The sequence below is a fragment of the Atractosteus spatula genome, chromosome 18 (assembly GCF_055471065.1).
Source record: "Atractosteus spatula isolate fAtrSpa1 chromosome 18, fAtrSpa1.hap1, whole genome shotgun sequence".
Classification (NCBI taxonomy): domain Eukaryota; kingdom Metazoa; phylum Chordata; class Actinopteri; order Semionotiformes; family Lepisosteidae; genus Atractosteus; species Atractosteus spatula.
This window is the reverse complement of record NC_142723.1, coordinates 16,221,352-16,248,295: the sequence shown is the minus strand read 5'-3', so window position 1 is coordinate 16,248,295 and position 26,944 is coordinate 16,221,352. Positions and strand designations below refer to the sequence as shown.

The window sequence follows — 26,944 nt, the reverse complement described above, 5'->3', positions numbered from 1 at the left end:
CTGCAACGAAGAAACCAAAAGAAAACATTTTTAAAGTCACCTATCTGCATATGACCATTTACCAAAAGTAAGGGCACAAACTCGGAATTTCCTTTACCTAAGATTGTCTTTGTAGCCACCAGCGGTGTGCAAACTTTTAAACAGACCAAATGCACACTGAACGGGAGTCTGATTCGTTACCCAGTAACAAGCTTCTGACTTCATTGTAACTCGCGTAGGCTGTGATCAGGAGCAAACTCCTTCTCCCAGGGAGAATGAAGTCATCGTTCGTGGCAGTGTCTGTAGGGAACAGCCAATGCGAACAGCAGCTTCACAAAGCAGCCCCCCTCGCACTTTCTCAACACCGACCCCCCTTTCAAAGACACCAGTCGGTCATTTTCCTTTCAGTCAGAAGTGCAAGAGCATGGCCACTTCCTACAGGCCAATGAAGAAAACCTCGCTAAAACATTTAATACACCCGTTACTATTCTGCACACAACCATACAGACTAATAATATGGCAACTTATCCAACCACCCATCTTCTAACTACTTCTTCCAAATTCCCCGCAAGCAACGGGCGCAAGTCAGGGCACACGCTGGATAGGACGCCAGGCCATCGCAGGACAGACAGTCACACCAGGACCCGCTGTGTCACAGAAGCCAGTTATCCAATCAGCACGTCTTTGGACAGTGGGAGGAAACCAGAGCTCCCAGAGGAAACCCACATGAACACAGGGAGAACATGCAAACTCCACACAGACAGCACCCCCAGGTCAGGAATTGAACCCAGGGCAATGCTAACCACTATGTATGGCAAAACACATATAAAAATGTTTTCACGAAGAGCACGTGGTGCTAATTACTTCTCCAAGGTGAACTCAAATTTAAAAAAAAATCTTTCAAAAAAAAATTTCATGTGGTCCTCATAGCCAGCCAGAGTCTGTAGACTTATTTGGTCATAAATGAGAGGGTATTTATCCTTCCAATGGGAAAAGCATCCAATAACTGTTGTCTTTTCCAAGGAGCTGTGATGAATTAGACAGGTAAAATCTGATTATACAGTAGGTATCTATAAACTGATACATCTGTAAACATTTCACATGCCTCTAAGAAAAGTACAGTACATACAGTACATATTTTAGCTATTTTAAAAAAAGATCAGGGTAGAGATTAAGGTGGTAAATAATAGGTACTAACAGTAAAGTAGTCAAATTAACACTGATCAGCATTTCCTCTGTCAAACGTTTCTCAAGCCTTTTGAATCAAATGAAATGATCTACCTACCAATCTTTACCTCAGAAAAACCCAGTCAAGATAGGAAGGTAATGAGTAAAATACGATCACGGGTCAACTCTTCAGAGGAACAAGTATTTTCAAACCAAAGGCTGTAAGTAAATGAATGTACTAATTAATAAAACAACAATAATTGTTATTGCAAAAACATATGTATTAGGTATACAGATTATATTTGCCTGACCATTGCAATTTCTCTGCAACAACCCAGACTCACGCTACAACCTTTCACTCCAAATTAATCAAGAACAAACTTATGGGGGCAAACCTGAGGTTTAGTGCCTTTCTTTTTTTATTTACTGTGTACATTTTTCCTCTACTGACTTGTTAAAACAAAACACCGTTTTCCAGAAATGTCTCCTGGACCATAATGCCCCAGTAGTTCCGACTCCTAACGCGTCTCCCCTGCAACGGCTGAGCTCCTGCAATATTTCTCCTGTCCTGCTGTACTCTTCCGTGCCTTTTAAGATAAACGAGATATGAAAAATACACTGCCATTAAATATCCGTGGGCTTTTTAAACTGTATACTAAATAGTATAAATACGGTAATAACCATTCTCTGCATGAAACCGTAGTGGAATCGCGCAATATATCATTTTTTCACCACTGTACGAAGTGCTGTACAAGTGAAGAGTCGAGGATTACCAAAGACTGAAAACTATCTAGAACGAAATAAATGGTGCTGTTAACCAACGGCAACCAGCCCAGCTATAAACACCCCGCTATAATGAACTTGCTGTAATGATTATGACAGTTCATCATGAGAAAGCCCCCTCCTTACCTCACCGTCCAAATGAAACGCAAAACGAAGAAAATTTCCTCAAATTTCACAGAAACGCCGTCAGTGAGATCGTAAATCGGTTATACTACGTGTGCACGAATACGGTGGTTTCGTCAACATGGTTATTTTCGTCGGTTTCTAGCATAAAACATCAACACCCGCCTCTCCCTAGCAGCCGCCATCTTCCGGCGGCAACAGGGCCTCCTAGCAACCTCTAAGCCCCGCCCACTGCTGGGAGGCTGTGAAAAGCCGACTCACTCTGTACAGAGGAACAGCAGATGCACCGACGCCCCCTATTCACACGTCCACTGAGCATCAAAAGAACTTTTAACACTTGGTACAGTTCTACGTGAATCTTTTAGGTTTATGAGCCAGGGGACAATCTTTCTCCAGCAGCTGCACCGTCATTTTATTGAACAAATATTCACCCACTTTCTTATCCTTATGTATTCAAGGTAGCACCAGTCCATTCTAGGGCAGACGTACACACGCACACCTGGGCCAACTTTCCCAAAAGTTAATTAACCTGCCAGTGGCTCTGGCCTGAGAGAGGCAACCAGAGCACCTAAAGGAAACGCAGGAGAACACAGACAGGACCCCAGCTCTGGAATTGGACCCAGGTCACATTGCCACATCCATTTTCAAGTACTTTTTTCCCCTTAGCTTTTCAGCATTTAAACATGGACCACCTTTGAGAATAAAACATTCACATCCCTCACCCACACCAAAGATCAGGTACAACAAGCAATCCACCTCACTCATTTAAACGATTCTCAGAGGCCTTGCTTCAGGACCGCTGTCTGTTGGGAGGTGAAGGATGAGCACTTCTCTAATGCAAAAAGCAACTGCAAGTGAAACACACACATGCACAGCCATCACAGATTGAAGTCTTACTTTATTAAGTGGGTTTCTTTTCTGACACCCCAAACAACAGAGCTTTACAGAGGAGCTCTGGACAGCTTTTACAACGCAGTCTACTTTTATGTTGACAGCTCTCAACATTGGTTAACAATTGTAGCCCAGTGCAACAGGCCCCAGCTCCAGGTAGGCAGCTCAAAGGGTCCAAACACTTTCAAAACTCACAATCAGCTCTTAGGTAGAACAGCTGAGGAGACTCCCAGCACAAATACACACCCTGCCACTCCCCCCTCTGAGTGCTATATATGCCAAACATTACTGATTGATCCCCCTGTGAGAATGTGACCTCTAAACCCTTCACCAATCACCTAATTAATTAATTACCACCCCGTGAGACTATGTACAGATAACAGCAGCTTTAATTATCCTCTAATGCAGATCAGCTGATAAAGCAGTCCCCTTTAATCTGGCCTGCTCCAGTAAAATGAGCACAGCTTTGTCTTCGGTTTGGGAATCAAACACGTTTACAGCAAATAAATGTTAAACTGTTTTATTAACGTCATTAAAGTTCATGGCAGGCTTTTCCAGCTAATCGTTTATGTCCACTGTCATTTCCTGGGACTAAATCAGTACAATAAAGCACCAGTTTCAGTTATTCCTTTAATTTTGAACACAAGCTGAATTGTTAGCAATAAAGCAATATTCAAAAACGGACTCGATATCTTCACTATCTGGAAAATTACTCCTTCATTGGGGGAACGATTATACACTGTTGTTTGTTTTTTTTTATTTAATTGAACGGGGGTATTTCGTGGACTAGATTTTGGGCGTGGCCCAGAAAAATGGCTCAGTAATACAAACAGCGTACGGTTTGGATGGTTTAATTAAAAAAAAAAACACCCATGTATGAGCCATTTACCATTTCATCAAATCTGAATGAAGCTTTATTTTCGATTGCTGCAGCTAGCGCAAGTGACACAATGGTAGTGGGAGGGGGGGGGGGGGGAGAAGTGGGTGATCGAAAAAATCAGCATCCAAACTAATATTCATTCTCATCGAGACGAAACGATTAGCTTGCAATACAGTCAAGGGTCAAGGCTGCCGAGCACCCTGCCCTCCTGCGCGGGCGAGGTCCCCGCCGGTCGGCTCTCCCAGCCCCGCCGGGGGTAAGTGCGCCTTGCGCTGTTATTGGTCGGGTCCTGCGGGCCCGGACCTGCCCACTCCCCCGGGTGGAGAGGACGCTTGCGCGCTGGGCTGGACGGCCAGGCACAAGAGCGCCGGTAGCGCCGGGTCCCGACTGCCTCCCCCCCAGCCGACAGCACCGGGGCCGTACCCAGCGCAGGTACACGGAGTCGTGCCTCGGCGGTAGCCGGATCGTCACACACACGGGTCCGCCACAATGCTGCAGCTAGGAGATGGGCTAGCCTTTTTCTCCGTCGTTTTCTTCGTGCTGCTGCTGGGCACCCGGAGCCCGCTGTGCTCCACCGGCGGGACAGCGGCTCTCTATCTCTTCCTCGTCCTGTTCCGGTACCCGCCGGTGCCGGCGAGCCGGGCCCAGAGAGTGCTGCGTCCCGGCCGACGGGCGGCCGGCGGCGGCGTGTCCGTGGTGGCGCACCGCGGCGGGGGACACGACGCCCCGGAGAACACGCTGGCCGCTATCCGGCAGGTGAGTCCCCGCTTTCAGCACGGGCAAACCCTGGCGCCCACTGTGGCTTCCTAACCCCACCTTTTCCTCTCGCCCACGGGGGAAAAAAACGGAGGGTTTTTAATTTTGTGTGTACCGGGTGTTTTGAACGCGTCCGCCGCCTGACACGACGCATGCTCGCTCGCATAAAGGAAAGGGAAACGGATGCGGAGCTTCCAGTTTTTTTTTTAAATCACGGGGAGGGTAGACCGGACTTGCACAACACTCCGCGCTTACTCCACATCAAGCACCAGAAGAACCTCATACGTGTAGTTAGTAGGAGCAGTGTTCAGATCCAGATCAGAAAGAGCTCGGCTTTGAAACATAAGCAGACTGTGCTGTAGGAGAAGAGCGGTCAAAGAGCATAGTGCATCCCCACCTGCGGCCGCAAGGCGGCGCCATCCTGTCTAGTAATGGCCCAGTTTTAATTGTCTGTGTTAAACGACTAACCGTGGTCGTTCCCCCCCCCCCCCACACCTGGGCACTTCACTTAAGCAATCTGAGTGAAAAGGGGATTAAGTACGGCAGCAGTGACCCCACGCATTAAAACCTTAGTGGGGAGAAGTGGTTTAAGCTTAGTGTCTGTCGTGGGAACTGCTTTGGAGCAACTAGACTTGTTACGGCACAAGACCCGGTTGTTGGAATATAAATGAATAAAAACCGAAACACGAAAAAGTTGAACATACAAAACGCAGGCCTTTATTTCCCCCCCCCCCCAAAGAAAAACTAAAACAAAACGCACTTAACTCAGACCCGAATTAAAACCAGTTTCCCCCGAACAAAGTAGTCTCACTACTCTTATGCTTCCCTATTTACATAAACTAACTCCTATACAAACCAGAAAGGGGGGAAACGGAACACAAGGCGCTGTGAACATGTAAAAAAGTCCGTCCGTTAATGAGCACAAGCGGCGACTCCCTGACGGTCCGACAGACCTCCCCTCCAGCTGGAGCACCAAGACCACGCCTCCACACAGGTGTGAGCCTGTACAAAATCAGAGGAAAATGAGCACGTAAAGGACATTCCCCACTCTTTAAAAAGATAGAAAGTACCCTCCAAGTTAATTTATCTAAATCCGTGAACTTTTTCAAATAAAAAACACTTACACTCGAGACGAACATCGTCTCCTCCTCGGAGATGTCGGATATCAAGACAAGACACTTGTAAGACTCCTTCGCGTTAGTCTCCGATTTGACTTCCTCCGTGTTTCGGTGGAGACGCTGCTGGCGGGTTATGTTCAGCGGCAGCTATCCAAGGTGAAGGTCCAGAAACCTAAACCTCAAAATACAAAGCAAAAAAAAAAGAGGAGAGCGTTTCTTTAATAACGGAGTAATTACAATGACGTTCTCTGATGATCATTAGCCTAACGAACAGGATGTTCTACAGCATCTGCAGAGCCCGTCGGCTGTACCTCCGCTGCACTATCATGCAAACCTCCGAGCTTCGTATGAGCCTCACCTTAAATACACGCGTTTCTTCGAGTTGAAAATAACTCGTTGGCCAAAACGGCAGCCTTTGAAACCAGCACCTCGTTCCCTCCCCCCCCGTTTAAGTACGTAGCAATCTGAGGTACGCAGTTCTTGAACTGCAAAAGTAGTATCAACAGCTTTTACCTGCAACAAAGCACACCACTCACCGAACACTTTCTTGTGCAAATCCTACGTCTTGCCGTCTCCCCTCTTACATCGCCGAAAACGCTGCCCGATAAGCTTGAGGAACCAGCTCGTATGTCCGCTTAATGGCATTTTATCACCACTTCACAGCCAGAGCTGCGATCCATAGTTCAAGAGGAATAAGCCTCTTGGGTTCTACCAAGCACACTCTGGGAGTAAAGACCAAGCTTTGCCCATTCATGCGAAGTAGCTACACGCTCCAAGTAAGCAAAATATTGATCCACCTCTCGGTAACAAGGGGCACCAGACGAATATTCCTGCCTACATCAAACCCAGCAGACGGAATAGCTCCCATTTTGCTCGCTGCCAGCGCTACCTCTTTCAATCGTAGCGCATTTTCTTCAACCGTTTCATTTCTAACCGTTAATTTCTAACCTCCAGCTCCTTCATTTTTAACTCGAACTCCAGTTTCATTCGAAAATCGTCGCTAGACAATTTAACGGGCGATGATGGATCAGAAACAATTCACGTTCAACCAGAGAAGTGCAGTAACTATTTGATCTTTAAGTTCAGCCTTCCGGGCAGTATAGGTTACGTCTGCTTGATAATAGTCGACATTAAAAAAAAAAGTCGAGCCTTTGTGCAGGTTATTAACAGACAACTTAATATCAAATTCCTTAACCGCACAAACAAAACAGATGCAAAACAACCGGCTCAGCAAACTAACTTTGGTATCCCGGACGAACTCCCGCATGTTACGGCTTAAGTCCCGGGTTTGTTACATTATCATGCATAACTAAAGCCTAAACAAGAGTTTTACAAACGAAACAGGCCTCCCCCCCCCCCCCAACCTCATTTTTCTCCAAACGGGAAACTATTCTATCCAAATATACTCCAACACAATTAACTTAGGACCCCCCCCACCAAAAAAAAAAGCTTATCTCAAACAAGTTTTCCTCAGACCCTCTGACTACTCTCACACTCCCCTATTCACATAAAACAAAAAAAAAACAAACAAAAAGCACAATGAACATATAAAAAAAATAACAGCATTAGTCCATGACTGAGCACAAGCAGTCAAACCACAGAAAACAACCTGTGTGAGAGCACAAAGCTGTGGCAGGCTGGTTTGGCAGATCTTATATAGTGAAGGCCAGCCTCTCCCATTCTAATGGAACACCGAGACCACGCCTCCTCTCAATCAGGTGTGAATCTGTAACATTTAAAGCAAAATCAGATAGAAAAAAAGATGAGCACACAAAGGTCATGGCATAAATAATACAGAAATAATGGGGTCACACCACGTTCACTGTTAGGGTAGGTGCTTGTAATTTTAAAAAGCTGGCTTATGTAGTTCTCTCTTTAATTGGATTATTAGTCTTTCAAGCTACTTATTTTTGGCTAGGCAATAGAGTTAATTCATATTTTGTCAATATTTGAGCAGAATGGGGCCCTGGATTTGATCTGCATGGACTTTGGAGTGTGTATGTTCTCCCTGTGTTCACATGGGTTTCCTCTTGCTCCTCCAGTTTCCTCCCACAGGCCAAAGACAGACCTGTAGGTTAATCAGTGTTTTGTGAAAGTGATATCTAGCCAGGTTTACTAACAGATTAGTTATACACCAAGGTTCTGTTTCCAAATTACCTCTGGCAAAGCAAACATGAAACTCCTTAAATCTTACATTCATGTTTAAACACTTAAAGATTTTAATGTTTTGCAAGTCTGAACAACTTTGTATATATACTGATGGGGAAAAAAAAAACGCAACACTTCGTCCTCCACACTCTGGCCCTCCTGTCTGGGTGGAACAGGCTGAAGAGTGACTCATCCGTGAAGAGGACCTGATGCCACTGCTGACGAGTCCATCGCAGCCTCTATCTGGCCCAAGCCAGTCGGGTGTGATATCTAGGAGGTGTGAGCAGAGGGCCTCTGACCGGTCGCTGTGCTCTAAGGCCAGCAGCATGGAGCCTCACAGTCCTGTCACTGATGTGTGCATTGATCTGAAAGATCTCTCAGATGGACCAGTCTGATGTGTCGGTCCTGCTCTGGTGTGGTCACTCGAGGGCGACCAGGTCTTGAACGGTCATCTGTCCTGCCTGTCTGCTGAAACCTTCTCTTACTCCATAGTGTCTGGCAACGCTGGCACATGACATGCCTGCCTGCAGCATGCCAATGGCCCTCTCCCTTGCTCCTGGTGACATTCGAGGCATTATGGAATACACAGAAAACTGACTAAGTGGGGCCTTTTTCTTGCAGTGACCTAAGCTTTGAATTAAGGCCTTTCTAAAGGTGACCTGATGAGGCATTGTTCCACCTGGACCTGGTTGGGTAAAAGTGCACCGAACGAGCTTTCGTGTGATTGGCAAGCTGCAATGCCTCACTACACAAGCTGTATTGCTGGTCAGAGGCCTTAAAACAAATTGACAACTTTTTGTGAAAGTACATAAGCTAAAACTATAGTATTCTCATTCCAGAAAATGCTGCGTTGCTTTTTTCCATCAGTCTATAGAAACAACATGGCAGAGTTTCTCTTCCAGCCCGACTGGAGGCACACAAATCACCTTGTTCGTGTCTGAGTCTAGAAAGTGTGAGTTTAACAGGGTGAAGCCTGGGGACAGGCTCAAGTGTTATTTCTCTCGCAGTATCTGTCAGAGGCCGCGACCCGCAAACGCGCCCTCCCCCCGTCTCCCTCTCTCTCCCGCTCCAGGCTCGCGAGAACGGCGCCACCGGCGTGGAGCTGGACCTGGAGTTCACGGCGGACGGCGTCCCCATCCTGATGCACGACGAGACGGTGGACCGCACCACGAACGGCAGCGGGCCGCTCAGCCGGCTGCGCTACGCCGACGTGCGCAGGCTGGACGCCGCCGCCAAGCACCGGCTCAGGTGGGCTGAGCGCGCCGGGAACAGCCGCGGTCAAAGCGGAACCGCAGTCCTGCTGTTCCGTCTCGGAAACCAAATGAACTCCCTGACGGCGTAGGAAATGTTTCACAAATTTCAAATCAAGCGCAAAACCGTGAACTGTGTGAAGGGACTGTAAGTCGCCATTGCTGTGGCAAACTGTCGGTCTCGCCCTGGGCATGAGCGAGAGCTCACGAGAATTGTGAAGTGACGCGGCCCTTCCTGCTCACTAGTCCCTGTAATGACTAATGTATTGTGAGTGAATAAGCACAGGTTGTGGAGCAGACAGGTCACTGCAGAAATATTCCCACGTGATCTGCATGCAGAGTGAACAAGTTAAGAACTATTTGTCGGCAAAACTGTCTGGAAGTCGAGAGCAATATTTCTATTGGACTAAAAGAGATGTCTTCACATGCCTGCCGGTTTACAGTGTCATGGGGCTGCAACATTTCACCAGACGTTTTGCTCGGAATCGCAGAAAACAGTGCTGTGCATGCCTGGAAATTTAGTCTATTTTGTGATGTCAATTGAAGGTTTTACACGTCACTGTGTACAGTTTACTGTTATTGCAGTATCAATGCTCATTATTTCTAACCTCGAAATATACAAATCGTGTGGCAGTTGCACCGTAGCAGTCACTATATGTGTCCAAGACCACTCTGTCACGACACTAGAAGGAAAGACGGTGTTTCCACCAGGCCAGTGTCACACTCAAATAGCCAAGTTTCAGTACTTCCGATTGATTTGTTCCTTACCTGTGTTTCACAGATAGACCGTAATGTAAAAAAATGATGATTGGTAAATTGAATGTACTGTTGTTCAATAGGGCAGCTCAGTGGCGCAGTGGTTAGCATCGCTGAGGCCCTGGGTTCAATTCTGGACCTGGGTGCCATCTGTGGGGAGAATGTATTCTCCCTGTGTTCAACTGGGTGTGCTCCCACAGTCCAAAGACATACTGGCAGGTTAATTGGTTGCTGGGAAAATTGGCCCTGGTGTGAGTGTGTGTGTCTGCATGTGCCCAGCAGCCAGTTAACCTACCAGGAAGTCTTTGGACTGTGGAAGGAAACCGGAGGAAACCCAAACAAATATGGGGGGGAGCATACTGTACAAACTCCACACAAACAGCACCCCAGAAATTGAACCCTGGGCCCCGAGCAACGCTTACCACAGATCCACTGTGCTGACCTAACATAACACCCTTGGATTTAAATTACACTACAGTTTTGACAGAATAACTACAGATCCTGGCAACGTTTGTCTTTTTAAGTGCCTCCCCACAGTGTCTGGAAGATGTAAATGATATGTCATTTCGTAAATGTTTATCAGAAGTAGCCTCTTCAAGCTCAGCGTGTCCCAGTTTGTATCTGTAGTTTGTTTTTGCGACCTGCGTGTAACACTCTGTGCTTGTCGGCAACGTCCGCATCACCCGCTGGGTTGAACCAGTCCTGGACGGTGTCTGGACAGACGCCTGGCAGGCCGTGTTGATCCCGGAGGGCGGTGCGGCGGTGCGATACCGTGAAGTGTGACGTAGCTGGCGTGTGCCTGGTTACAGGGACAGGTTCCGGGGCGAGAGGGTGCCCACGCTGAAGGAGGCGGTGGAGGAGTGCACCAAGAACGAGCTCACCATCTACTTCGACGTCAAGGGCCACGCAGACCAGGTGTGGCAGCAGCTCACGGGCAAGAGACAAGCTCTCGAAGGATAAAGGTTTTCCAGTTAGCCAGGGCTTGAAGTCACTCTTCTGGACAGGCTGGGTGGTGCTCTCCAAGCCACAGGTTAACTGAGCCACCCCACGCTTAACCTGCAATGGGAGCTGGTGAACTGCGCCAAGAGCACAGTGTGTTCTGGTGCCACCGGAGCTCAATCGGACCTCAAGGGTGGCACGTACAGTACCAGAACTGGCACCCTGACTTCCAGGGAGAGACAAAGCACTGAGCTTATTTGGTCTGCTTTAGTGAGCAGGCCCTCTGTGAAATTAATCTGTGATTTGTCTCGGACCTCTGCAGCTCAATCGCACTGCGGGGCGAAAAAGCAGGATTTTACCTAATCATTTCAAAATAGTACTCTAAACTTTAGCCGATGCCTAAATTACAGTATACCCCCAATGCCACAATTAGAAGGTGGAATGGAACAAGTAAAGGTTCATTCCATGCTGAAAAAAGAAGAAAAGAAACACAAAATGTTGGCTTATGGAGCCTTCTTCAGGTGACGTTGTTTTTTTCTTCTCTTTTCAAGAGGAATGAACCTTTACTTGTTCTTTTGCAGCCTACGCATGCTGACGCAGCTCCCTACTTGAACTAGTAGGTGGAAAGCCTGATTTAGAAATCCTGTTGTATCTTAGTAGAGGCTCAGATTTCAGGTGCAGATACTGAAGACTTCCTGGCTGAGTAATCTGCATGGAAGCACAATCGCTAGATTCAGGAGATTAAAGGAAGACAGGCTAAGCACTCCTGGGTAACTTAAGTGACATTTTAACCTTGCCCTGCAATTTCAGGCTGCTGCAGCACTGAAGGAAATCTACAAAGAATATCCTGTGCTCTACAACACCAGCATTGTCTGTTCCTTTGAGCCAAAGGTCATCTACAAGGTACAGATTGACATTGTCATTTATTTGTACTGTAATGCATTGCTTACCTGTTTTCATAAAGATCGTTAGTGCTGGGGGGTCTCTCCTTTGCTATTGTTTTAAACCAAGACATCCGTAAAGGAATATTCCATCTGCAGTCTTGACTGTAGGTTTTCCAGTGGCCTAGCAGGTAGTGCAGGCCTTCACTCAGAAAACAGATTGGACCCAAGAAACTTGAAATTGCTGGGTCTCAGTTACGTTTGTCTTTTTCATATTCTTAGTTTCTAGCTCATTACCCACAAATGTGGCATTGACATTAAGTTTTCTGGCAGGGTGTGTTTTGTCTTCATGTGAAAGAAAGGTTTCTTACTTATTGCATGAACCTCAGAAAAGCACCCTACGATTTTTGCAAAGTTAATTCTCCGATCCACCACTACTGTACACATTCATTCTGTGTGTGCCGGTGCTTTCATGCACAGGTGACTGCAGGCCAGTGATGTGCCCTGTGGAAACTGCTCGTACTTTAACACACGCCAGCCTGTCCAGTCACCTCCAGGAGCACGGGAAGTGGCACAGACATTGAGCTCAGCACCCGTTTAGGGGGGAAGGCTATGCTCTCTCTCTCCCGCGGTTCCTTACCGCGTGCCGCTGGGCTGTTGCAGATGCGGCAGGCCGACCCCGAGGTGCTGACCGCCCTGACTCACCGGCCCTGGAGTCTCAGCCGCTGGGGCGACGGCGCGCCACGCTTCTCCTCCCCCTGGAAGCACCACTGGTTCCAGCTGCTGGACGTGCTGCTGGACTGGAGCCACCACCAGCTGCTGTGGCACCTGTGTGGGGTGTCGGCCTTCCTCATGCAGAAGAACTTCATCTCCCCGTGAGTACAGGGGCTGCGGTACAGGCCTGCTCTGCACTCCCCCCTGTCCGCCGGAGAAAGACACGCAGGCCGTGGGCGACCGCCAGAAAACAGAAGGTCGTCACTGACCTCTTTGATTACAATCCCTTTACCAGCTGAGCTGAGCAGCCGACCTGCCATTGTAGCGCAGAGACTCCTGTTCCTTTATAGCATCTGTGACTGGAATCTGTTCTTTTTTAATTCTGTAAAAGCTACTTTGGGGAATAACGGATGTATTTGTCAAGATGTGGGGGGTCCAGAGTATCACAGTTCACGGAGACATTAAATCCCGTGTTGTGTTGAGTGGGCAGTGTTTCAGAAACCATTCCTAGGTTCTGTGGCAGTGAAGTGGAGTGTACACTCAATCGTACCCCTAGTTAGCTGGAACACAGTAAGATTCACAATGATAATATGTGGGGCTCCGATCGTAGTTACAGCTGTGCTGCGGTTGTCGTTCTCTGCTCACACGCAGGGCTCGGCGCCAAGCTGGTGGGGGAGGTTTGAGTACTGGCCAGGGGAAGCACACAGGAAACGATGGTGTCTAACCCTGGACGTGTCGCCCTCTTCCCCGGCAGGGACTACGTGCAGTACTGGGCCGAGCGGGGCGTCGAAGTGGTGGGCTGGACCATCAACACCTCGGCCGAGAAGCAGTATTACCAGGAGCTGCTGGGGATCGGCTACATCACGGACAGCCTGGTGGAGGACTGCGAGCCCCACTACTGAGCACTGCAGCGGCAGCCTTGAGCCGGCGGCTGGCGGACCGGCCACAGGCGCTACCGTTGGACTTGACCTCCATCACCGAGACACATGGCCTTACCTCTCCCCCCAGCCTGCTCATCGGAGGGCCGAGAGTGAGCGAGGCCCCTGGTCCCAACCTTCCCAAGATGCCCCGCGGCCGCATGGCCTCCTGTGTCTTGTATATAACCTTTCTTCATGACCAAGGACCCGAGACGTCCCCCCGTCAAGCACAGGCAGAATCAGTGACCATGCACTAAGGTACTGGGGACTGCGCTTTATGGGGGTTCAGAAGCAAAGATTGACCCTGATTTGGACAGGCAGAGGAAGAGAACAAAACGCTTCCCAGCCGAGTCCCAGGTGTTTGTGGCTGCCCAGTCCTGTAGGTGTTTTTTTGGGGGTGTGGGGTCATGGCTCTGGGGTTTATGAAATCGGTCCCCTGGGCGCACCTCCCAGCATCTCCGGTTTCCGCGGTGACGTCCCCTGACTCCCACACACAGGACGCAAGCCCTCCCATGCGGCCGGTGGTGGTCGTTGAAAAACTCTTTTGACATCCTGCCCTGGCCCCATCCTTTGGAAGAAAGACACGCAGTGTGTTTAAAACATCTGTGAGGCCCGCTCACTCCCTTCTCAGCGCTGTATGTGCGAGCCGGGGGCCGTCCCCTGGCAATGGACAGATCACCCACCTCCCCAGTTTCACTGTTTCATTCACTCTGAGCTACTGCCCTGGTGCTGTAAATGTGTGGCTGCGGAGGGAGGGTGACCCAGCGGTCGAGTAAGGAAACGTGGGAGAGGGGGGTATCCGCTGTCGAACGTGTTTAGCGTTTGTGTTCGAGGAGGTTTGTCCGAAGACGCGACCACTGCTGGCACTCATATCCAGCTCGCAGCTGTATTTTAAAAAAGTTTCTACAGCACACTTAACAAAACAAAGTTACGTCTGTCTACGACGGCACAGTCTTCACTGGAGCTCTTAAATGCCCCCAAGAACATGTGCCAATAATCCCCTGAATGAGCTGACTGGCCGTGGCTTCTTCTTCATGGCCCAAGGGAATGAGGAAAGTTCCAGTGTGTCCCTTCAAAAGACAGACATCCTCAACACGTTGCTAGTAGGACCGTGATCTCCAAGACTAAACTGGAACTTGATGTTTAAGATAAAATATGTCTCTTTTGTATTTAATTAGGTGGAAATACTTGTCACAACTTCTAAGGTTGCCGGCATAGTTGAAACTCAGCGAGGATGACCATAAATGTGGTAAATGTGCATTTCAACATGTAAGCAAGGCAGTGATCCTGGCATTTAAAGCTGTTGTCTCACACCAGCTGTTGATGGCTTTCTGAGGAACAATGTAGTTTTTCAGGCGTTAAGTGTTCCTCTCAAGCTTATACTGTAGTTTCACTCCCATTAGGTCAATTGAAATTGCAGACTAAAAAGGTCTGTTCTCCATTTCCGTGATGCAATCTTCAGGAATTTTATGTTGTTCAGCGTACTAATCCCCACAGAGGCTTCAGGACTTGTTGGGTGACACACTGTCCTTACCAGGAGATTAGTTGGAGTATTGTCTCGGGTTCGATACCCTCTTGATGCTTTAAAATATAGAAAACAGTGTAAAATTACTGATGTTATTGCGGGACCCAATTTGGTCAAATAAGGAAGGCTGTTCTTCGATGCAAATCTAATCCATCCATCTTCTAACCACTTTATCCCATACAGAGACGCAGGAGAGCCAGAGCCTATTCTGGCAAGTCCATCACAGGGCACAGACAGACACAGACAGGCACACACTCACACCAGGGCCATTTTTACAGAAGCCAGTGAACCTGCCAGTTTGTCTGTGGACTGCGGGAGGAAACTGGAGCTCCCAGAGATGTGTTAATCTATTACTAATAGGAACAAGTTCTGCTGTTTTATTTTATTCAGAAAGAAAATCTGAGATGGCTCGATTTCATTTCTACATCAGTCATGCAGACAGAATGGTCCCTAGCAAAAAGCAGGTGCCATGAATAGAGATACTTTTCATTTTGTGAATGAAGAATGAACTCTACGGTTAAAGTCTGGGTTTATTAGAAAGAGCATTCTGGGCAACAGGAGCATAACTCGAGAACAGTTGAGAAACAAACCTTTTTAAGGTGGCCTTAGCGACCACATGCCTGTTTACAATTGGGAAATTAAGGCAAGCTGGAATGACTGGGAGAACACAAGGTCACGAAGTCTGGGAAATGAAATAAGGCCAGGGTACAGTATGTAGGTTATATAAATGTGTTCATTAAAAGACATTTTTAACATCATGTAGAATTTAAACTATATTTTGCTTTGGCAGAAGCAGTGCTCTCTGGGAGCAGTTGGATTGCATTACTGATGTTCAAACAGACATCTGTATGAGCTATGTGTGACGTTGGACGAGGGACCTTTCACCTACTTTTAAAACATGTGATCTACAAATCTTGTGGTTTCTAACACGGGAACAACTTCACCAGTAGTACTGAATCTAGATTACTACACACCAGCAATAACCTAATAAATGAATCACAAAAATATACATTTGTTCCAAGTGTTGGGTGCCATTAATTAGTGTCATAAGCATTGATTAAAACATGACAGATGCAGAATTTGTACTAAAGGACCATTTCCTTAGTTATTTATAGTCCTCAAGCCCAGACTTTTTTTCACTGCATCTTATTCTTGCTTATGAAATGTACAGGCTTTTATATAACATTCATGAAAAAAAGGTGCAGAAAACATCCATCTGTGGCAAGTGTTATGTCTTAAAAGCTCAGTTTCAGAAGAAGACTTTTCTAGTGACATCTGTGCCATAAGCTATATGAACACACTGAGAACAGACAGGTGTCCCCACCTGCAATTGAACCCAAGAGCTGCAAAGCCCATCTCATCTACCATCTGTAATGATCCTCAGATATAAATATCAAGAGCAATTTATTAAGTTAATTTCTTTTTCTTATTAACGGTAATTAAATTAGGTTGACTCAGTGATGAATGACTGACTTTTTAAGGCTCAAATGTATGGAGTATGTGAGAAATCTTGAAACTGCTGACCTAAGCTTTCTTTATTTTCAGTCTTCACCAATTTACAGAAGTATAATCCAGGATGCATAAATCAGTATAAATCAGGATACATAGAAGGACAATAGGAATTGTGCATCCCAAGTCTCGATTTTCATTCATAATGAGCATTTATTGAAATGAACTGTTTTACCCAGTTTGTTAAGCAGGTCAAAACAACATCTGCAGTGTTGCCAAGAGGGTCTTTCAGACCAACCGAATTCCCCTGAAGACATAAACAGAGTGAGATCAGCCTGAGATATTTCCCATTTGCATCTGGTGTCCCAAAAGACAGTTTTGACTCTTGTGTTCATCAACATTCTCACAGACTGCAGGCTTGTGTTTAGCTTGTGCTGCGCCACAGCCCACCCATTGAGCTGTGTGCTGTGATAAGATGTGTAGGTTAAGGCTTAATCGCCCGATTTCCTGTGCTGGCATTGATAAGAACAGTAGCCAGTCTCACACGCCCCTTGTTTTCAAGGGTACTTTACTCTGGCACACTAGAAACTTTGTGGTTGCTTAAACAGAGAACTGTTTCAGTCTCTCTTATCACACTGGTGTTCATATTCCCTCCCATCACTTGTGCTCTCCATATTATGTCACCCTGTGGTGCTTGGGTGACAGCTCAGCTCCCACCCGTACCCTGAGAAAGAGAACACCCTCTCAGAATAGTTGGTGTCTTTCACATCCTGTCAGTCAGGGGTCCCAGTCAGGGTGCTGTTTCTGCTGGGCTTTGTTCCAGCCCGGCCCTGACGTACACAACTGAACCTCTAACTGACTTCGTAATAAAAACAGTTGCAACTCCTTACGCTCTTGAACGTGTTGGAAATGGCCCTTTAACGAGCGCATTTCACAGGAAAAACGAACAGAAGCGACTTGCAAATTCAATTAAGGCTGGAATTGTGGTAGCAGGTATGTGTGTCTCCGGGACGAGGTTTGGAGACTTCTGCCATAATGAATTCGGGGGGGAAAGCGTGTAACCCAAAATATCTCACCTGGACTCCCTTAAATCTTAGAGGAGGACACTAAATGTTCTGAATACTGGGGTTTACAGGGGAGATCTGTGTTCGCATCTGGCCTGCGAGAGGAAGAAGCAGAGGTTAATCCAGCACTGGAAAAAAAAACTACACGGAAAAGGAGCTCGGCATTGCCTCCACAGAATCCACCGAACGCATTCAAACCTGTGACAGGACAGGACAACAGAAAAGAACATTTGAGTGGCAAAGACGACTACGTTCTTTTTCGCCAGTCTATCGAAGGGGCTAGACAGTGGCAGTCAGTGTGACAGTTCTGATTTTCTTTCAACTCCTTGTCTCAAACAGTATTTCATTGAGAATACATCATTAAAATAGTCTTTAGCCCTAGAAAATATTCTAGATCAAGACACTATTTTGATAGGTGTAATGTAAATTACTGCTTTGGATTTTGGAAAAAATAACGAAAGAGAACCAATGCACTCTTTTCTGTTCACTTTAACGCTTTTTGAATATTAGTCTCAGCTATCACTCAAAGCAAAGAGCAAGTGGAGATGAGAGAGAATCTAAGTAACTTTGGTTATTTGCCAGTGTTTCTGTCTGTCCTGGTAAACATGGTTCTTCCAGGGCGGGGTTCGGAGACCACCACGAAACATAACTGGACGTTGTTTGCCAATCAAACCTGAGGATCTTGGCACCGCAAAAAAAAAAATAAAATGGAGAGAAGATGTATAGTCGCACGTTAGATGTTGATTCGGTGCATGTAACACTGTGCCAAATACTTAATTGGTTTATTCTTGCTAAGTTATTGGAAATGGTAGTAGACTAAAGTCCATTTGCCGAAAGAACATTTTATATCTGTAAATACCGTCGGACTAGTTTTTACCTAATGGCTGTAACTGAAAAATAAAAAGGAAGCTGCGGTTGGTTTATTTGGAACTTTATATTGCATGAGCTGCTACCATCATGATACAGTTTGGAAGGATGGGGCTCTCTGCGTCAGGGTGGGGAAAAAAGACATTCTTATCTCGACTACGCCTCCTGAAGGACGATTTTTCGAATGCATGTCCTCATCACTGTTGTGACACTGTATTCTAAAACCAATTCATTTACTTTCGCTAACTGCACATTGGATACAAAATACAAAGATGATTAAGAAGCAGAATACAAAAGTTTCAAAAACAAGAGCTAAAAAAGGTTTCGTCGTGAGATAAAAAGGTGGGGGGGGAGAGGTTTTATAGTTCTAAACGTTAAACGTTGTTGAAAGACTTAAGCTGAGGAGAAAAATAGGTTGCAAAGTGACTTTCAGGCTGATTCTCGCAAAAATAGATCTTTCTTTAGCTCTGTGAAGTTGCTTCCCCCACACAGACGATCAAACGCATTGATTAGTGCTGCGTTTGTGCAGTCTGTGTTGGAAGTAGCTTCCCAGCTGCTTTCGTTCCCGAGATACTGTATAGCGCCTTCTTTTTCGGGTAGTCGCGTAACCATCTACAGAGACTTTGACCGCTAGTAACGCTGTATGGAAATGTCAAGCACTTGCTGGTGCAAGGATAAGTATGTCTACAATTTTGTTTCTCTCTTTGTCGGGGAGTGGTTGATTTTGCATTTAACACGAGTAGTTGCTGTGCGTTGGTGTGAACGGGAAAATCGAGTTTGGTTCCGTCATCATACCGTAATCACATACCGTAATCACAAAAGTTGCGGGTTTAGCCTCAAAAAGCGAGCAATTAGCAAACGACTTTAAAAAAGGCTTTAACTAGCACGTTTGAATACTTCGTTGCTGTGTCAACAGTTTTTTTTTAGACCAGAAGAAGTCATTCGTTTTTCATTGTGTCAGTTTTAAAATATGTCAATCAATGGCCGTTTAAAGATTCGTCGCGTCTTTCGAGCCGCGTATTTAAAAAAATACTAGAATTAGCAACTTCTTGTAGTCCAAGACCATTGCTATACTATTTTATGCGAAGCAGATTCGGAGACGTGTAAAATAACCTGGAAATTGTTTTGTAAGGGGCCACTATGTACTATGTTGACTTGGGAAGTTAATAACACATCTGCAAAACAACTTTGGAAACTCTTATTGTCTCACACATGCAGACCTCGCGAATGATTGAAAATGTTATTTTCACAAAAAAATGATTGAACTTATCACATTATCCGTGTCTTTGTATTGAAGTATTGATATAGTAACCTTATTGAAATTTTAACTGAACATTAAAATTAAAAATAACAACATTAAAAAAGGAGTTGTGTTTTAAATTCAATTTAATTCAACATACTTTATTCATCCCCAGGGATTCAGGTCATGAAGAGGAAAAGGTTAGAAATTAGTGTCAATGTTGTGCCAGAAACATTGAGAATGGAATGCCTTTTAAGTTTGGGTCACGAAGTAAGAATTTTACTGTTTGCGCTCAATCTCAGCTATGATTACTGTACTGTAAATCACTTATTTACAGTGGTTCCCCAAACCTTTTCGCTGTATAACCTGTGTATCGGTGTACAGTATAACACGATATTGAATTTTAATGACTTTTTAAATTCATCAAAATGAATTTGCATCTCTCTCTTAGAAATATAAAATATACAACTCCTAAATACCTTCCACTAGTTCTTTGCCAGCAGACTGATACTCAAAGAGATTGTCGCCTTCCCCCTCTTTTCATTTGACTACGTTTAGACTTTTACAGTATGTTAAATAATAGCTTTTATAATACTAATAATAAGTAGCGAAGTGATGCTCCATTGATTGCAAAACTAGTTATTAATCCTGATCATTTCTGTTTTCTTTGCATACACTGGTTGACATTCCATTTACAAGCATCTCTTTTGATGATTAAATATTTAATCTTCTATGTGGAACATTGTCGAATGCCCATGGAAATCTACACCTACTGGTATAAAGGAACTAAAGAGATACTCTGTTCAGACATCAGCTGGGGTGTAAAGCATTTAGACCAATTTAATCGTTTATGTACTTTTATTTTGACAAAAGGGTGTCTTTAGAATCATTTCAGACATTTTGTTTTAAAAAATACAAACATCAACACTTAACCTCTCGGACTTCAAGCCTGACACAAGACATACAGACTCCCCCAAGTCTACTGCATATTTTGATGCTTTATTTTTTACTGTCAATCGAAAATATGAACAAGTCAGGTCCAGTCGCAAAAAGGGCTAGAAAACTGCATTACAAGGGCATCTCAGTAGCATTCATTTAATGCTTGATTAGCGAGCAAACAGTGGAAACCGCCTCGTCTCGGGGCTGTGACTGGGCTTTAGGCTGAATAAGAGATGTACATGGCCGGTATTCTGCGTGGCCGGCCTGGTGGCTCCGCGGGTTGAACCATCGGACCCATCTAAAGTTCAGAGAGCAGATCGACTCCCGGAGAGTCGTGTGAGTTGAAGTCGAGCCCCGAGCCTCCCAGTCAGTCTGAGACCTAAGCCCCGGGTGTAGCTCTCGTGCTGTCGGGGTGAGTTTGTAAAGGGGGCTGTTCTCTACCACGCCGGCCGTTTTGGGGGGCTCCATTTTCGGGGCCTTCCAAAACAGGGAAAATGGGGGGGTTTAAGTCCTTTATAAATGCATAGATCGGAATTCAATTCTAAAAAGCAGCCCCTTATACCACTGAGACACCTTCAGGACAGGTGTGGCACTAACAGTGAAAGAGAGGTGCAGTCCTAACTAGGAGCGACAGGGGTCTCTCTCCAGCACATTTCTCTTGATTCGACAAGCTGGCCACAAGCTAAACGAGTCCGGCGAACAGCTTTGTAGGGGAATGTCACTGAATTAGGTTGTCTGAAAATCCTTAGCCGTTAAATGCTAAATTTATGATTTGGTGAGTTCAAGTTACTTTTTATCTTCAGTAGCGTGAGTGTTGAGCAATTGTAACAGAGTGCCCAGCTGTCGTTCAGGAGCCGAGCCCGCCCCCAGAGTGACCTTCCTCAGCGGACACGCCCCGTCCACCTGTTCCACAGGTGCGCCCGGCAAGATGGCGGCGGGGTGAGTTTCTGCGGCGTGAGGTGCGTTTGCGTTTTATTTCTAATTTTCTTATTTTAAATGCAAAAACTCAAATTTCACTTTGAGGAAAGTTAGACAAAAATGTATTGTCGTTGCAAATTTTGTTAATTGCGTTTGTTTCTCTTTTATTTATGTTTTAGGACGCCGAAATGAGTCTTCTGTCCGTTTGAGCGTGCTCTCGAAGTTGTAAAAGTCTGTATTCAGCGTTCTTGTACTACCTTTCATGTAAGTATGTTTTGTAAGATAAGGTCTGTTTCTTTTAACGAAAAAAGGCTGTAGTTTATCTTCAAACATTTACTTCCTAAAGTCAGTAGCTGTGTAATCTCTGCTTTTCGGATTCGAGCTATAATAACGCTTACCGCTCAGAAATGATAAAATGTTGTAAAGATGAAATTGACTAATTCGTAAGTTTTTCTTTATTTCTCCAGGTGATTAAAAAGGATTTGAAGAACGGACCTCCACTTATGAAAGTGTTTTTTCCAAGGTAAGTTCTGTTCCTACCTTCCGCTACACTATTTGTGTGACTCGATAAAACACCACGTATTTCCCAGCGTTTTAACACCAGAGAACAGTTTTAAACTAACTTGATAACTTTTTTTCGTTTCATTGTGCTTTTGTGGAGTAAACTCTAAGGCGCTGGTTCTTTTTTATGATACTTTTATTCATCTTTAGAATTCATAAAGATGGATAATACCAACACACTTTATCTATGGTTTTTAAACGGAGATTATTCGAATATTATACACGCTGTGTTACCTGGTTTTGTATTTACAAGAAGCATTGAATTTCTATGTGGCTGAACGTATTTCCTAAATATTGGAGTAGTGGGACTGAGATGTATTGGTGATTTCCCATGGTTTATTGTTCAATTTGATTGCTTTTATATTTTTTTATTTCGGCATTTTATTTAAACAGTTAATAGACTTCAGAACGTCAAGTGAATCGATTCTGCAAGTCCGATATAGGGTATAGGGTTAATAAAGTAATGTTAATATCCTGTTAACTTGATCCTTTTTCTTTTGCCTTCAGTTCTGCGGCTCCTGGTTCTCTGCGCTCCGACGATCTCCTTTCCAGCTCCACTCCAGCAACGCGACGAGCGTTGGCAAGTTCTTCTCGACAATGTGTGCTTTTCCTTGAATTTTATTTTGATACCCGTGGCTTGATCTGTAGTGTACCCTTTATGTACCGATTTATCTTGTTCTTAACCTGCATGTTTGCTGTTGACTGCTGCTATTGGATGTGCTGCGGCTCCTGGTTCTCTGCACTCCGACGATCTCCGGCAATTTTTTCTTGACAATGTGTGCTTTTTCTTACATTTGATTTTTGTTACCAGTGGCTTGATCTGTAATGTTCCGATTCAGTGCTGTATTTTATTTTTGATCTGCATGTTTTCTGTTGACTGCTGCTATTGTATTTGCTGTGAAGTCTGCAATAAAAACTCTCATTTCATTGTCTGCATTGTCCTGTATTTTTGAAGGTGCGAAGGGTTGTCTTGCGGTGTGCGCCACGCACCGCAAGGCGACACCCTGTATCGCACTACTTTGACTTGGAAAAGTGCGAAGACTCCCGCCTTTTTAGATAGTCTGTGGGGGGGGGGAAAGGGTCCCTAGGAGGGAGCGTGGGTATAGCCCTGGGGGGAGGAGAACCGAGGATAGCTCTAGCCAAGCCCCCTCACTCCCAGCAGGAGGGGAAGGCAAGCTGGAGATGGCCTCGGCCCGAGAGAGAGGAGGCACCCAGGGCGGACTCAGCCTATCAGTCACAGCTTGCAACTGACAGCTTTCTAAGTCCACACCCCAGGAGACCTGCCTCTCTGCAGGGACCAAAGCCACCACCAGCCTGCCATCCTCTCCTGCCGGGAGCGAGTGGGCTTGGCTAGAGCTGCGGTCAATCAGCCAGCCCCCGCCTACCCCTCTCCAATGAGGGGGGCTGGGCGAGGCTCGGCTTGATTGCTACCACACCCCGAAGAAGACCCCAGATACTAAGTTTTTTGGCGGGAAAATCTGGACACGCTTAAAAAGGGGGTAGCCTTTGACCTTTTCAAGTCAAAAAGCGATAGGGTGTCCCCTTGCGGCCACAAGCTGTTAGCAAAACCTCTCCGCCAAAAAACTCACCAACATCGGGGTTTTTCAGGGCCAAGGGGTACAGAACTCTGCACAAGAAATGAAAGAACAAAATCAAGGTTCAATCAACAATTTATTGAGTGAAAATTGCATACAAAACAAAGCATTACAATACGTCAGATGCACAAGCTTCGAAGTGAAAATGAACATGCATTTCAATTACAAAGTGTCGAAGCACGGCTACATTAACGCTAAATTCCGTTACAAGTCAACAGAGTAAGAAAACATTTGCAAGCAACTACATGTTAAAACAGAAACATACAGCACGTTACTGGTTCTCCGAGGCTTCTGTCGAGCAGCGACTGCAATGAAGACTGGAACTTCGTTGCATTTCCTGCAAAAAAATAAAAATCAGTATTAACTTTCGGTTACAAACAGCTTGTTAGACCGAGCTTCTGTATTGACTGGCATGTTCAGAATATTTACAAGAATAAAGCGCTTAGTCTGGTGTAACAGAAAATGCTCCTGTTCGAAGAGGGTATTGAAGCAGTTGCATTTAAAGATTACATTTCAAGTGTGAATACCCAAAGCACAATACAGCTACGGGGTGTCGATTGCAGACTAATGTTCTTTTTAGCATTCTTTTTCTGAAACAATTTAGTCAGCACAAATTATTAATCCATATCTTTATAGGCTCCGTTGTTTTAATTGTGATGCAATTCGAAAGACTAAACGGTTTCTAAATATTCTATTAGACGCATAAAAAACCGAAATTGATCGTAGTTGATCAGAAAACGATTTCTATAAATAGCAGGCCTACAATGTTGTCGGGTCAAAACCATTTCTGCCCGGGAGAAATCTAGTATCTCCTAGTCTGAGTCTTCTTTTGACAACAATTCTCGGGAGATAAATTATGTACTTCAAAATGATACGTGTAAACGAATAAAAAGGTTTATACTTACATCGATAATTGCAGCAGCTGAGCCAAGCATGTCCTGCTCGCAGACACCAAACTGGAAACACAAGAACACAAGTATTTAGACGATTATTTAAAGATAATTTAAACCAAGGTTTCTTAGTAGCAAACGGCGTTTTCACCAGGTTAGATAGCGCAAAATATATTTTAATGAGATACATTGTAAAGAAATGAATAAAATGTTCATACTTACGTTTAAACTCCCAATATTTAGTGCGAATCTTGTCCTTCCCGAAGACACTAAACTGAAAGTCGAATTAAAAATTTAAAGCCCATTAAAATGTATTAGTTGCAAGCGACTATTTTACCATGAATATAAGAGCATAATCACACAACAAACTCTGGAAAATAACGAACAACTTTACAAAACTACTTTTCAAAGTACTTTCCAAACGTAGGTTTGGATGAATGCACACGCTTAGTTTTGTGAACAAAGACGTACATTAAAAATGCTATTTAGCTCCCAACAAAATTACGCGTTTTACCCTTTTCTCATGTAAGGTTTAGACTACATAATTACATAAATTAAATTTTATCTACATTAAAATAAAGGGAAAAAAATAATCACAAAAGACGCGGAACAAACTCAGTCAGCTCCGCTCTCTCCAGCAGAACCTGGCGCACAGGTGCGCGGGGCGTGGCCTGCGAGGGATGTCATTCGAGTGGGCGTGGCTACAGACTGACGGTGCCGGCAGCTTTTTTTCTTGGCTCCACCTGGAAACTTGTTAAAGATATCGAGCCTGTTTACAGAAGCCCCCATGAGTTACAAGTTTCAAATTCTTTTTTTCCCATGGCCGTCTGAGTAATCAGTTAGTGCATTTAATCCTTATGAGTGTTTGAGAGCCACAGGAATGTGGATGAAAGGATTTAGAAACATGCAGGCGAGCTGTGGGGTCTAAAGTTCTTTGCAGGACACTTACTGTTCTATAACTTGATCTACAGTATCTTAACTCTGCACCAAGAAGTCAGATTTTTCATGTGTAAACATTTATCATGCACTCAATTTGCCACCTTTATACTTCTTATTAGTCATGCAGCTGATGTGTTCATATAATACAGTAAGTTACAAGAACATGAGAAAGTTCAAATGAGAGGACAGTATTTCATCCATGTAGCCCTTTTGATTACTGATATCAGTTTGATTGGATAGTCTCATGCAGCCGTTGCTCCAAAGTAAAGAACTGTTGGTTTCAACAAAATGTCTGGATTGCCTGTGCCACTCTCCTACAACTCTTTGCGTATAAATACACTTCCCCATGACATCCTTTCACATTTCACTTGGTTCATGTCAAAGTAGTCCACGCTGTATTACTGCAAATTAAATTTATTTTAACTGGTTAACTGCAGCAACTTCTTAAATCATTAGCATAACACTAGTGCACTGTACTGAAGTACATGTCATATTCAAATAAACTCAAATTTCTCAGCCTCAGTGCATCCCCAATTCTAAACTTTAGATCATTCCCTGAGCATTATATATGGATCAAAGATTGTACTGCAACCCCAGACACCAGGAGGAGCTGGAGACGATGGCTACGCTCGTTAAACCAGACAGACCCACCAGTGCTTTTGAAGAGTCGGAGCCTACCTGGCAGGAGATGAACCATTTCCTAAAAAGCTCTGGAGCAGGATCAACGCCAGAGCCAAATGCTGTCCAGTAGAAGACTCCCAAGTACTGCGAGAGGCTCGGGCGCAGACTCTGGGAGCTGGTGAAAGCAGCAGGGAGGAAGAACTCAGTCAAGGAAAGCTGGCTGATTGCAAAGAGGTGTGTGAGGCCATGAGGGTAGTGGCTGCCACTATGGACAACTCAGGCTCAGAGTCAACAATTCGCTGATGCCTCTGTCCTCTCTGATCTCCTCTGAGATCAAGCCCTAGGTCCCTCACAATGCTGAGCTCTTCACTCGTGGTGTCCTGAGCTCAATGAGCTTCACCTCCAGCTCTCACCCTCTGGCTAGTCCTTGTCAGGGAGAAGCAGTGGAACGCCCTCAAATCGATCAATCCAGTTTGACCAGAGCTGCTCTATCGCCTTCTTTGCCTTACTGGCAGGCCGACTAGGCAACAACTGAGGCTGCTACTCCTCCAGACCTTGTTCGCACCTCAATGACACTTCTCAATCTCTCCAGGAGCCTCCCTGCTCCACGCCACCCCTCCAGGAGCCTCCTTCTCCTCCCTGTAGCCACTGGTCCTCTCATGACCAGCCAGCCCTCGGGCTTCCAGGTCCTCCTCCAGCCACTGGCATCATCTTCTGACACCTCCGGGCTGGGTCTCACACAAATCAGAGTCTCCAGAGTCTCACTCTCACACTCAGACTCAGCACACTCATTACACTCAGTCTCCAGCTCCTCACTGTCAGGCTGAGACTTGACACACTCATGTTAGAACCACACAACCTCTCAGTGCCTCACTCTCATGTCCTAGGCTAACTAGGCTGACTATGAACAACAATTCTATTGATGCATCTCTACAAAAGAGTGGCGTTCCAGGAGTGTCTAGATGCCTGGAACATGCTAGCGCCATTTCTAAGATCACAGGAAGTGCAAAGCAAAATCAAGGAGACCTTGTAGT

At 45.3% G+C, this 26,944-nt stretch overlaps 1 protein-coding gene and 1 long non-coding RNA gene across 2 annotated transcripts; both read left to right on the top strand.

Moving 5' to 3' along the window:
* Positions 1 to 4,116: 4,116 nt before the first annotated feature.
* On the top strand, positions 4,117 to 19,571 carry gde1 (glycerophosphodiester phosphodiesterase 1). The gene is made up of 6 exons (XM_088936486.1): positions 4,117 to 4,579; positions 8,918 to 9,093; positions 10,661 to 10,766; positions 11,601 to 11,693; positions 12,335 to 12,546; positions 13,140 to 19,571. Exons 1-6 carry the CDS (start codon positions 4,313 to 4,315, stop codon positions 13,285 to 13,287), a joined length of 1,002 nt encoding a protein of 333 aa, XP_088792612.1. The 5' UTR covers positions 4,117 to 4,312; the 3' UTR covers positions 13,288 to 19,571.
* A 1,873-nt stretch (positions 19,572 to 21,444) lies between these two features.
* LOC148818698 (uncharacterized) lies at positions 21,445 to 22,801 on the top strand. Its single transcript, XR_016094406.1, has 3 exons — positions 21,445 to 21,568; positions 21,772 to 21,827; positions 22,373 to 22,801. It is a non-coding gene; the product is annotated as an uncharacterized LOC148818698 (long non-coding RNA).
* The last annotated feature ends 4,143 nt before the right edge of the window (positions 22,802 to 26,944 follow it).

What these genes read in the sequence shown, in the direction of transcription:
- gde1 (XM_088936486.1), top strand. Translation starts at nt 4,313, where the DNA reads ATGCTGCAGCTAGGAGATGGGCTAGCCTTTTTCTCCGTCGTTTTCTTC. An exon ending in CGCTGGCCGCTATCCGGCAG is followed by an intron (nt 4,580 to 8,917) that starts GTGAGTCCCCGC and finishes CTCCCGCTCCAG; the next exon opens with GCTCGCGAGAACGGCGCCAC. An exon ending in GCCGCCAAGCACCGGCTCAG is followed by an intron (nt 9,094 to 10,660) that starts GTGGGCTGAGCG and finishes GCCTGGTTACAG; the next exon opens with GGACAGGTTCCGGGGCGAGA.